The sequence below is a fragment of the Suncus etruscus genome, chromosome 6, assembly GCF_024139225.1.
Source record: "Suncus etruscus isolate mSunEtr1 chromosome 6, mSunEtr1.pri.cur, whole genome shotgun sequence".
NCBI lineage: Eukaryota > Metazoa > Chordata > Mammalia > Eulipotyphla > Soricidae > Suncus > Suncus etruscus.
The window spans coordinates 28169897-28182859 of NC_064853.1; the positions used below are offsets into that span (position 1 = coordinate 28169897).

At 35.3% G+C, this 12963-nt stretch overlaps 1 protein-coding gene across 1 annotated transcript in view; it reads left to right on the forward strand.

The window, feature by feature from the left end:
• The window catches only part of AGBL4 (AGBL carboxypeptidase 4), a 1193307-nt gene that overhangs the window by 86022 nt on the left and 1094322 nt on the right, over nucleotides 1–12963 (forward strand). Inside the window, 1 exon segment of the mRNA XM_049775185.1 lies at nucleotides 10625–10747. Coding sequence (XP_049631142.1) covers nucleotides 10625–10747 — 123 coding nt within the window.

Below are 12963 nucleotides of genomic sequence, written 5' to 3' on the forward strand. Positions count from 1 at the left end.
AACCATAGTGTCAAAAAGGAGGTGGGGAGAAAGTGAGAGAGAAGCAATTTGCCTGCTCTAGAGAAAAGCAGCAGTTTGAGGGTGAGGGGTGGGAGGGAAATGGGAGACATAAGGGATGATGACAGGGAAGGTGCACTAGTATTTAAATATTTCCTTTTTAAAAAAAACTTTAAGTACCATGATTACAAACATGTTTATAGTTGGTTTCAGTCATAAAAAGAACACCCCCCCTTCACCAGTGCAACATTGCAACATTCCCACCACCAACGCCCCTATTTCTCTCCTCCCCCACCCTTGCCTTTTTTCAAAACAGGCATTCTACTTCTCTCACTTATTAACATTGTCAAGATAGTTGTTGGTGTATGTTGATAGTTATTTTTCTAGCTGCACTCACCACTCTTTTTTTTGAAACTTTTTATCTTTATTTAAACATCTTGATTACATATATGATTGTGATTAGGTTTCAGTCATGTAAAGAACACCCCCCCTTCACCAGTGCAACATTCCCACCACCAATGCCCCAAATCTCCCTCCATCCCACCCCACCCCCACCTGTACTCTAGACAGGCTTTCCCTGTTCCCTCAATCACTCACAGGATTATGGTAGTTCTCTGTGTAGTTATATCTATAGCTGCACTCACCACTCTTTGTGGTGAGCTTCATGAAGTGAGCTGGAAGTTCCAGCCCTCCTCTCATTGTCTCTGAGGATTGTTGCAAAAATGACTTTTATTTTTCTTAAAACCCATAGATGAGTGAGACTATTCTGCGTCTCTCTCTCCCCCTCTGGCTTATTTCACTCAGCATGATAAAATCCATGTACATCCATGTATAGGAAAATTTCATGACTTTATCTCTCCTGACGGCTGCATAATATTCCATTGTGTATATGTACCACAGTTTCTTTAGCCATTTGTCTGTTGAAGGGCATATTGGTTGTTTCCAGAGCCTGGCTATTGTGAATAGTGCTGCAATAAATATAGGTGTGAGAAAGGGGTTTTTGTATTGTGTTCTTTTGTTCTTAGGGTATATCCCTAGGAGTGGAATAGCTGGGTCGAATGGGAGCTCAATTTCCATATTTTGAAGGAATCTCCATATCGCTTTCCATAGAGGCTGTACTAGACGGCATTGTCACCAGCAGTGGATAAGAGTTCCTTTCCACATTCCCGCTAGTACTGCTTGTTCTCAATCTTTGTGATGTATGCCAATCTCTATGGTATGAGGTGGTATCTCATCTTTGTTTTGATTTGCATCTCCCTGATGATTAGTGATGTGGAGCATTTTTTCATGTGCCTTTTGGCCATTTGTATTTCTTTTTTTTTTATCAAAGCATCTGTTCATTTCTTCTCCCCATCTTTTGATGGGATTAGATTTTTTTTTCTTGTAAAGTTCTGTCAGTGTCCTGTATATTTTGGATATTAGCCCCTTATGTGATGGGTGTTGGGTGAATAGTTTCTCCCACTCAGTGGGTGACTCTTGTATCCTGGACACTATTTGTGGTGAGCTTCATATCATGAGCCGGTCGTTCTAGCCCTCAATTCTATTGTCTCTGGACATTATTATAATAATGTCATTTATTTTTCTTAAAACTCATAGATGAGTGAGACTATTCTGTGTCTGTATCTCTACCTCTTACTTAATTTATTCAGCACAATAGTTTTCATGTGCATAGGAAAATTTCATGACTTCATCATGACTCCTGATGGCTGCATAATATTTCATTGTGTATTATGTGCCACAGTTTCCTTAGCTATTCATTTGTTGAAGCATCTTGGTTGTTTCCAGAGTCTGGCTTTTGTAAATAGCACTGCAATGAAAATAGGTGTGCAGAAGGCATTTTTGTATTGTGTTTTTGTGTTCTGAGGGTATATCCCTAAGAGTAGTATAGCTGGATCATATGAGATCTCAATTTCCACTCTTTGAGGAATCTCCATATTGTTTTCCCTAAGATCTGGACTAGATGGCATTCCAAACAGCAGTAAATAAGAGTGCCTTTCTCCCCACATCCCCGCCAGCACTGATTGTTCTTGTTCTTTGTGATGTCTGCCAGTCTTAGTGGAATGAGATGGTACCTCATTGCTGTTTTTATTTGTAACTCTCTGATGACTACTGATGTGGAACATTTTTTTCATGTGCATTTTGGCCATTTGTATCTCTTCTTTGAGAAAGTGTCTGCTCATTTCTTCTTATTTTTGATAGGGTTAGATGTTTTTTTTCTTAGGTATTTAAAATATTTATGTCTTCTCAAAGAAAGTCTTGAATATATATATATTGTAGAATATGTTTTAATATATTCTTACATATTTCTTTTATTTATACAAGTATTATATATATACTATTATGCTTTTTAACTATCTACTTAATTTTTAAAATTTAAACCATTGTGATTTAAAAATTATTCATAGTTGAGTTTTAGACATACAAGGTTTCAGGACCAATCCCACCACCAATTTTGTCAACCTCCCTCCATCAGTTCTACTTTATTATTTTTTTTTTGTTTGACTTTTGGGCCATACCCGTTTGACGTTCAGGGGTTACTTCTGGTTATGCACTCAGAAATCGCCCCTGGCTTGGGGGTACCATATGGGACACCGGGGGATTGAACCGAGGTCTGTCCTAGGCTAGCGCTTGCAAGGCAGACACCTTAACTCTAGCGCCACCTCTCTGGCCCTTCTACTTTATTTTTTTGAAGTAACATGCTCTACAATGGTATTCATGTTTTTAACTTAATAATATAATATTTCACCATATCTTTCAAATGCTAATATTCTTCCATACTTCTTTTTAATCCCTTGGCTCCTTTCAACTTGTTAAACTTAGTTCTGTTGACAGTTAGAGATTTTTGAAATGATCATTATCAAATTTCTAGAGTATTTATCCTTCAGATTAACTTCACTTGGCATGGCATACTAGTTCCATCCAAATAGTGTCAAGATGCAAGATTTCTTAGTCTTCAGTAGAATTCCATTATTCAGATATCCCACAATTTATCTGCTCATCTGTTGTTGGTTATTTTGACTTGTTTAAAAACACTTCTACTTACTTTTTTAGGTTGATCTTGTGGCAAAATGAACAATTGCATTATTTACCAACTTTTAAGAATGATTATTGGTAGTGATTTACATTTTACAACTACCACCACTTATAGTACTTCCCCTTTCAAATAGATGCTCTTTATTCATAAAACAATAACTTTCCATTCTTTCTGCAGCTGCTGTCGACTTCTATTTTACTTACTTTCCCATAAATTTACTATTAGAGAACCTCAAAGTGGTACAATAATTGCCATTTGATGTCTTGTTTATTTCACCTACAACCTTTTTTAGGACTTATCCATGTTGTAGTATATATCAAATTTTACTCCTTTTCATGTAGTTAAATGATATTTCATTGTGTGGATATAGTATAATTTAGAATATCTGCTCATCTGTTTATTAAACTTTAAACATTAGCATATAAGTATCTTAATCTCTAATTTCAATTTTTTGTACATAACAGGAATTGAAATTGCTGAACAAGTGGTAATTTGATGTTTAAACTATTTTTGTCATAACATTGTTTTCCAAAGTGACTACCATTTGCTATTACATGTTATTAGCAATGTTCAAAGCTTCTACTTTTTTTCATTTTACCTATACTTTTTAGACCTTCCCCCATTTTTTTTGATATTGGATATCCAATGGCTATGATTTAGTATAAGACAGTTTTGATTTTAAATTTTGGGGCAACCTAGCAATACTCTGGGATTATTCTTGGCTCAGCACTCAAAAATTACTCCTGGCAGTGTTCAAGGGATCAAATGTGATGGTGGAGATTGAATCCAGGTCATTTTTAAGTAATGCAAGAGCCCTACCTGATTAATTGCTCTTGTCTGACATACAAAATTCTTTTAAAAAATTTTATTAAGGAACCATAATTAAAAAGTTATTTGTAGTTGAGTTAAGATATAAATTCTTTTTGTTGTCCTGATTTTGGTGTCATATCTAACCAAGAATATCCAAGTTTGATCCTTATCATGAACTTTTTAGTGTTTTGGAGATTTTCCTGGAGTGTAAATATGTTAATTGTAGGAGTTTTATAGTTTAGCTTTCTCTCTAGAATTTAGATTCAGTTTGAGTTCTTTTTTTCTATATGTGCAGAAATATTGAACTTCATTTTTTAAAAGATGGATTACCTATATTTTTATCTCGTAGTTTTATCATTTTAGTTTTTACATATGAGTCTTTTGATGTAATTATTTGTTTTTGGGGGGGGTTGTTTTTGGGTTATATACAGTGAAACACAGGACTTACTCCTTGTTCTGTGCTCAGGGATCACTTGGAATGGTGCTTGGTGAACCATTTGTGGTGCTGTGGATTCAAACCCAGGTTCACAGTCTGTAGGGCAAGCATCTTATCTCCTGTTCTGTCTATCCAGCCCCATCATTAAGTCTTTGTGTGGTATGTGATTGTTTTCAGCATACAGAATAGTTGGCCCAAACCATTTTTTAAAAAAAATTATACTTTCTGCATTGTATTGTTTTGTACCTTTTTGGAAATAAACAGATCATACATGTGTGGATCTATTTATATAGTTGATTCTGTTTTAATGTGTCTCTTGATTTTCCATTCTAAATTGGTTTGGTCATTTAAGTTTATTTTTAAGATAAATTTAGAAACAGCTTGCTAGATATTTGTTTGGACTATGTTGAAATAAAGATAAATGTACAGAGAAGTGATATTTTGACTCATCAAGTCTTCTAGTTTATTAATGTAGTTTTTACCTTTATTAGCTTGTTATTTGATTTTTTAATATCAGGGGTTTTAGGTTTAAGAATTTGGATTTTGGACAGAGGCACAGCTGGGCTCAGAACACTCCACATGCCAGGATTTCTGGGTCTTTGACTGGTATGTTGGGGGCTCTGGGCAGGACAGCTAGCCATAGGCCCCCTGGGCTGACCACCTAGTCCAGGGGACCAAGATCCCCCCACACCTGGTGGGTCTTCAAGGCCACGCCTGGTTAATCGGGCCCTGGGGGGAGGGGGGGAGAAATTCCTCCCTATGCATCCAAAAACTACTTCATGTATTAAGAGTATTCCTTATTCTTATGTTATGTTTTACATATCCAGAATATTCATTTTGTATTCTGCCCTTTCCCACATTCCTACAAAGCTCTTTTTTATTCCTTTACTCTCTAACCCCCCCAAACATCTCTAATCTACATTACTCTTTTTACCTTCAGTAGTGTACAATCCTAATCACAGACCAAAGCTGTGTATTGTGTGTAACAACCCCAAATTGTTTTAAGATACATAAAATGGACACGTATTTCTTTAGAATATTTTGTGTTTTTTCTCTGACAGCTATAATTCTTACTAAATGTTGTCTTATACAGTGACGATTCTAACCACTTTTTATCTTCTCTTTTTGAGCTGTTTAAGAAGGAATCTTAGAGAAAGAGTTCCCCAGATTAATGCTTATGATTGAACCATATCATGGGAATCGTTGGAATTGTTCTTATCACCCCCATATGCACCAATAACACCACGTGGCATTGCTCCTTTTTTGCATAGGCACATTAAAATGGGAAAATACTATGCATACAAATAAGATCCTATCTAATAGAGATTGGAAGAGACAAATCTTATAGTGCAAAGGGACCTTACACCCTAAACATTGACATAACGACCTGGCACAGACCTCAGAAGAAAGGGCATTTCCCTGAACCAGGGAAGCCATCCACAAAACATCCAGGCTGGTCTATAGCATCACTGGAAGCAATCCTCTACCAAGGAAGACCCTATACTGCTCAGAAATTGACCTGCTCAAAAGAGACTTCCATCAACACTGAGAAGACTTAACAACAACAACGACCTGCTTACAAGACAGGGCTCCCTGCATTGCCCTTTGATTATGAGGTGAAACCAGAGGATGCTCCACATCCTGACTTCAATGTAGGATATACAGATTCCAGGATCTTTAATACATAAGCATGATACCAACAACAGAGACTGTGTGAAAAATAAAAGTGTGTTGGCACTACAGACAATGTCTTGGATTGGACGATCTAGCTAGCCTGGAGCCTAGAGTTGGTCTTGTGCCAGGAACCTGCAGGGGTCGGGTCTTTTTGTATTTAGGCCAAGGTTATTTCTTTCCATGTCCCTAATATTTTGGTGGGCCTATGCAAACAACAATTGCCACTCTAACACCATTTTTACTGTGCTCCTTTGACTCTAATCCTTAAAAAGAACCCACTTAAAATTTGAGGTTAACTTAAGCTAATATGCATGTATATGGAAATGTAAAAAAATACTATGCCTGTAATGTTTAAGGAGTTATGTAAGTTTTATGGCTTTAGATTGCCTTGTGTGCCGTTAAGAAATATTATAATGTGTTACAATCTGGGGACTTGAGGGACAAAGTAATTGTACATGGATTCTGTTTTATTTATCTTAATGTTCCTCGGATGAAATTGCAAAGTTAAGATATCAGCAAGGGGACTTCAGAGAATTATGTTATGGATTGTCCTTCCACTGTAACTTTACCTTGTCCTCTTTCTTTGCATCCTTGTTCTCATAATTCAAAATAAAAAAAATTAAAAAAAAAGAATTTGGATTTTGCAGATTTGTTAGACATACCTCAATATTAATAGTTTTTGGTGTTGTGTGAATGTTTCTGCTTTTTATTTTAAAATTCAAATAGCTTTTTGCTGTTATGTGGATATACAATAGATTCTTCTAATATCCAACTATTGTCCTAAAAACTTGAGGAAGGTTTATTAGTTCATATACTACTAATAATAACATTTTGGTAGATTTTAAAATTTCTATCTAAAATTATATTTATGAGAGAAATGGTATGCATTTTATTTCTTATATTTCTTATGTTTTCATGTAATTTCCTTATTTAAGATATTGATAGTGATAGAAGTGATGAAAGTGAGCATCTTGTTTTGTGTTCAGAATTAGCAGAGAATAATCAATTTTTGCACATATTATGTAAAATATAATGACAATTCATAAGCTCAAGAACCACCTTTAACTTTTCATAAGGTGGGAAAATTGTGTACTGCATTTTGTCAAAATTTTATTTCATCTACTGAGACTGTATAGACTTGAGTCTCAATCTGTTTGTGATATATATATATATATAAAATCTTGATTGTTCAAACAACCAACCTCCCTCCCTCCCTCTCTTCCTCCCTCCCTCACTCTATTTCTCCCAGCCTCCTTTCCTCCCTCCCTTTTTCCTTCCTTCCTTCCTTCTTTCCTTCTTTCCTCCCTTCCCTTTCTCCTTCCTTTCTCCTCCTTCCCTCCCTCCTCCTCCTCTTTTTCCCTCTCTTCCTCCCTCCCTTCCTTCCTTCCTTCCTTCCTTCCTTCCTTCCTTCCTTCCTTCCTTCCTTCCTTCCTTCCTCCCTTCTTCCTTTCCTTTCTCCTTTCTTCTCCCTCCCTCCCTTTCTTCTCACTCCCTCCTTCCTTCCTTCCTTCCTTCCTTCCTTCCTTCCTTCCTTCCTTCCTTCCTTCCTTCCTTCCTTCCTTCCTTTCTTCTTTCCTTTCTTCACTTCCTCCCTCCCTCCTTTTTCTTCCTCTCTCCAGCTATCTCTTCAGCCCTGTTAAGTATATTGATATTAATCTTCACTTTGTGAATTCTTTAACACCCTTTTCAGCTCTATAAAACAAATATATGAGTAGATAATTTACTGTATGAAGAGACTACTTATGTTTGTTAATATGGTATTTAATATTAGCATTAGTTTTGAATTATAACTGTAGTTTTGTGTTACTATTATAGTTACCAGATCGTTGTTGACAGTTCCTATTTTAATCTATTTTCCATTTACACTGGAGGCTTTAACATATCAATGATTTTAAATAGGTTAGTTGATAATTCTACTCTAAAGCCATTTAAGAATGTATTTCTCTTTATTGATTTTTCTTTAGATAATAGTTCTTTTCTTAATTTTCTGCATTTTATTGAATTCTGTTTATTTCTTGTAAATGAGTTGAGAATGATATATATCATTATATATTATATATAAATAAATATAGATTGTATATATATGTTATATGGTATATGTACTATAATATGTATATACTTTGTATATAGTATATATACTTTGTATATAGTATATATAATTACTGGAAATGGATACACTTTTTGTGCTAGGTCATTTGATTGAAGGGAGCCAGGAATTAAAAGGGTTAAGTTTCATTGCTTTGTTTACTTTCATTTTCCCAATGGTCTCAAATTTTGTTATTACTTTGTGGAGGAAAAATAGCTAGAATGTAGAGGGTTTTTTTTGGGGGGGTGGGTAGGGAGAATTAGTGTTCTACTCTGCTTTACACTTTTGTTCTTTACTGAGTACTCCTATCATGAAGGGAATTTTTCCCCATGATTTTACTTCAGAAACACATTGGTATTATGTAATAATATTCAGTGCTTTTTATCTTAGTGTTTATGGAGCAGAAATATTTCTGTTTTTCTTTCCGAGTATTTCTGTTAGTCTCTGTTTTAAACAGGCAGTATCCTCTTCTCTATTTTTTTCCCTGGTTTTCTGGAATCTTTGATGGATCTGTGTGAATTTTTTTTTTTGCCCTTTCTATAGGACTAGGAGCCCTACAATAATAATGATATATATATATATATATATATATATATATATATATATATATATAATTTTGGTTCAGTTAGTTCCTGTCCCTTATCTAGGCATATCTTTTTATATTACCTTTCTTACATATTTATTGGAATTGCAATTTTTATTATTTCTTTCCTTGGTGATTTAGAGTCTTCTCAGCTGCTTACTCTTAGATAATGATGGGTCATTTTGCCTTTTCTTTAATGAGGACCACAACTTTTTCCAGGGTTACACCACAAAGAAAAGCATTTTCTAGTTGCCTCCTCTTGCCCTAAGAGGTCCACAAATTAATATTGTCTATTGTAACCCCAACCCCTCCACTTCTTTCCTCACACTTCCCTGTAAAAGATTTACCCAGCACCTCTAGAAATCTATCTTCTTTAAGTGAACAATCAGAAAGTACCCCTCAAATTACATCTAAGGCCAATACCACTTCCTCAATTTTTTTCCATATCTTCCTGGGAGGTAGGAAGGGTGTGTGAAACATGACCCTAAACTTTCTTCTAAAATTTTGATGGAGGCATATATAAAAGAGTAATCTAGTGGATGAGAGTTCTCATTCTACCTAGGATGCTCAGAAATTCACATACTTTTATTCTTGACCTTTAATTATTCAAAGTGATATTTAATTCTTTTTTGCTCATTTTAAGAAATTGAGTTAATGCATATATCAAAATTCAATTTCTACCTCCTGGGCACTGCTGTAGCATGCATTTGTGGAATGTTTGCTTATTATTCTTTTGGGTTTTTGTTTGTTTATTTGGTTTTGATGTTTTTATTAGGGACTGGCGTTGCCTTTATATAAGAATATTGTTATCTTGCTCACTGACAGATTTTTTTTTTTTTTTTGGCCACACCTGGCGACACTCAGTGGTTATTCCTGGTTGCGCTCAGAAATTGCTCCTGGCAGGCTTGAGGGACTATATGAGATGTGGGAATCAAACCTGGATTAGTCCCAGGTCTGCCGCGTGCAAGGCACTACTACTGTGCTATAGCTCTGGCCCCACTGACAGATTTAAAAATTTTTAAATTTTTCTTTATTATTGGGACTTCTTTTGTTAAGATAGAACTGTTGGTCTTTTAAGATTTCTATATCCTAAATAAAAATGAAGTTAAAAATAAAAGTTCTTTCTGGGATATATAACATATATTATCGCACTAGTTTTTAGGGATTTTTTGTTTGTTTTTATTTGGGGGTCCATACCTGTCAGTGCTCAGGGCTTACACCTGGCTCTGTGTTCAGGTATCACTTGTGTTTCTTGTTTTGTTTTGTTCTTTTTGTTTGTTTGTTTGTTTTTGTTTTGGGGCCACATGCAGCGGTACTCAGGGGTTACTCCTGGTTATGCACTCAGAAATTGCTTCTGGTTCGGGGGATCATCTGGGACACTGGGCAACTCCAGGTCCATCCTGGATCAGCTGCATGCAAGGCAAACTCCCTGTCACTGTACTATCGCTCTGGCCCCTCATTTGTGGTTCTTAAGGGAACCAAACCCAAGTTAGCTACATGCAAGGCAGATTTTATACTCACTGTATTCTCACTCTAGCCCTAATTTTCAAGTATTTCTTATGACATAATAGTACGTAGCTAAAGCTTTATTCAAATTAAAATAATTAACTGCATACATGTCACAAATGAAATATCTCACTATTAAGCAGTTTTATATTTTCATATATATTTGGGATTTCATTAATTATACTAGATATTGTTATATCTAATTATGTACATAATTTTGAAATATGTGTTTTAATGTTTTGTTTTTATGGGTGAAATTAAGGCTTGATTTTGTTGATTGCTTTGTATCACAGAGAATTATTCTGTTGTAGAGATGAAACTTTAGTACTAATTTTTCTTTCTTCAAAATATGTCATTTTTCTATTCTATTACAACATGTAGTTAATTTTTTACTGCCTGGATAAACGTTAATTGACCTGGGGGAATAATAATATTATTAGATCTATTACTAAATATATTTTGATTTCTATTTAACATGAGCACTTTATTTTTAAATAGGCAATGATATAGGAAATGATGATGTCATCGGAGGAAATGTGAGCAAACATACTGTGTTTCCAAGTGGATACTGTGGACAGCCCAAGAAAGGACATCTTATGTTTGATGCTTGTTTTGAAAGTGGTGAGTATATTAAAGGCTTTTGACTTTGAACTTGTCTAATGAGTTACTTGTCTGATGGTTATTCAGGAACCTGTTTAATATTTCACTATACAGTAGCAAAATACAAATAAAATAATTTTTGCCTCTTTTGTTTCTTGTTTTTGAGTCATACCTTACAATGCTCAGGGCTTACTCCTGGTTCTGTGCTCAGAGATCACTCCTGGTGGGGCATAGGAGCAACTGTGTTGTTGGGGATTAAACCTAGGTTGGCAGTGTTCAATGGAATCACCCTGTCTACTGTACTATCACTCCATCCCTGGGAAAATAATTTGTGAATGGGTTAGCTAAGAATACCTAAAATTCTTAGGGGCCTGAGGACTAGTACAGCCAGGAAGAGGGGGTGGCTTAGTGGAAAATGTGTGGGGCCAGGGATTGAACCTTTGTTCTCTGCCTGCAAGGCAAGCACTTTACCTGATCTACCCTTACTCCTGCTTTTTAAATTTACTTTTATATTGTTTAGTCTCTATAGCATTGATTTTATCATTTTATTTCTGTATCTAAGATTTAATGATTTGAAAATAATAAATATTAATAATTATTTTTATTGATCTAATTTTATTATTTTATTTCTGTATGGCTTTCTTTGTTGTTCTTTGTCTAGTTTTTTTATCTTATGGGGTATAGTCAGACTATTTGACCTTTTTCTTATCTCCTGATAAAAGCTTGTTTTGCTGCAAATTTACCTTTTAGAATAGGTTTTTGTGTGTCCCTGTGTTTTGGTATTTGTGTCTTCATTCTTGAGTAAACTATAACCTAGATGGATGAAGTATTCTTGCTGGGCTGTTTATTTCATCTAACTCATTTAAATATCCAACCATTTTCTTCTGACTTGTAGAGTACCTGCTATAGAGAATCTGAAGTCTTCCTTCCCTGCTTTCACAGTTCCTGGTGTTTCACCCTGGTCCAGGTGCCTCAGTTTTTTATATGTGAACAACTGAGCACATCAGAACAAGACTTCCTTGATTTTCAAACCAGATTTCTATGAGTAATTACTGCACTAACTAATGTATCGTGTGGATGAGGGATGGTCTTTGTTGTCAGATCACAAGCAGATGACTGCCTGTCAACTATCTCAGCCTTGAATACTGGTGGATCACCTTCTTGCTTTAGATCAAAACTTCACAAATCCTGCTAAAAATGCCATCCTTGAACACTTCCAGGTCCTGGTCTAGCCTTTTATTGGACTTTATGTTTTTATAAAATTTCATAAAATTGCTTGATTTTTTTTCAGTCACAGTTTCTTCCCTTCCATCAGTCTGTCTATCTGCTTTGCCAGTCTGCTTTACAATCCTGGGATCATGCCTCATGATTTCCTTAATTTCTCTCAATTTTCGTGGTGCTGCTTGTTATTTACAGACCTTGCACTTTAACTGTGGGGTTGCTTGAGGAATTCTTTGATTGTTTCTGTGTTTAATATTGGATCAGGTGTGAATCAGAAGGTAGGTTTCTCTGTCATTTTTAATTTCTTCATCTTTAGAATTCCGACCTCATATCTTTTAAAATAGGTAAAATATTTATAAAAAATTAATTCATTTTATCTAAATATACAAAAATATGGAACTTATTTATTTTTTGACTGCACATAGCTTTACTCAGAGTGTTTACTTCTGGCTATGTGTTCAGGGTTTTCTCCTTGCTCTATAATCTATTTTGACCCAGAAATGGCACCTTTTGGCACCTGGGAGCCCACATTTGGTGCTTGGATACAACCCTGGTGAGCTACTGCAAGTATAGGGCCTCACTAGCTCTTTAATCCCAAAATAATGATTTTTTTAATGTAGGTAAGCATATAGAATGCAATAGGTGAAAGAATTAAGATGAAGAAAAGTAGTAAGATGAGTACCCAAAATATATGCTGTCTCTCTCAAAATGTTAAAAATGAGTGATAGCACAGCAGTAGGGCGTTTGCCTTGCACACAGCTGACCAAGGCTGGACCTGGATTCAATCCCTGGCATCTTATATGCTCCCCCAAACTAGGAGTGATTTCTGAGTACATAGCCACAAGTAACCCCTGAGCATCACTGAGTGTGGTTCAAACCCCACCCAAAAGTTAAAAATGGAGCCATCAAATGATCTAACTATTCTACTTCTTATTGATCCCAAGAATACAAGAACATTAATTAAAAAAGATAGTTGATATTTACTCATGTATGCTTATTTAATACTATTTACAATA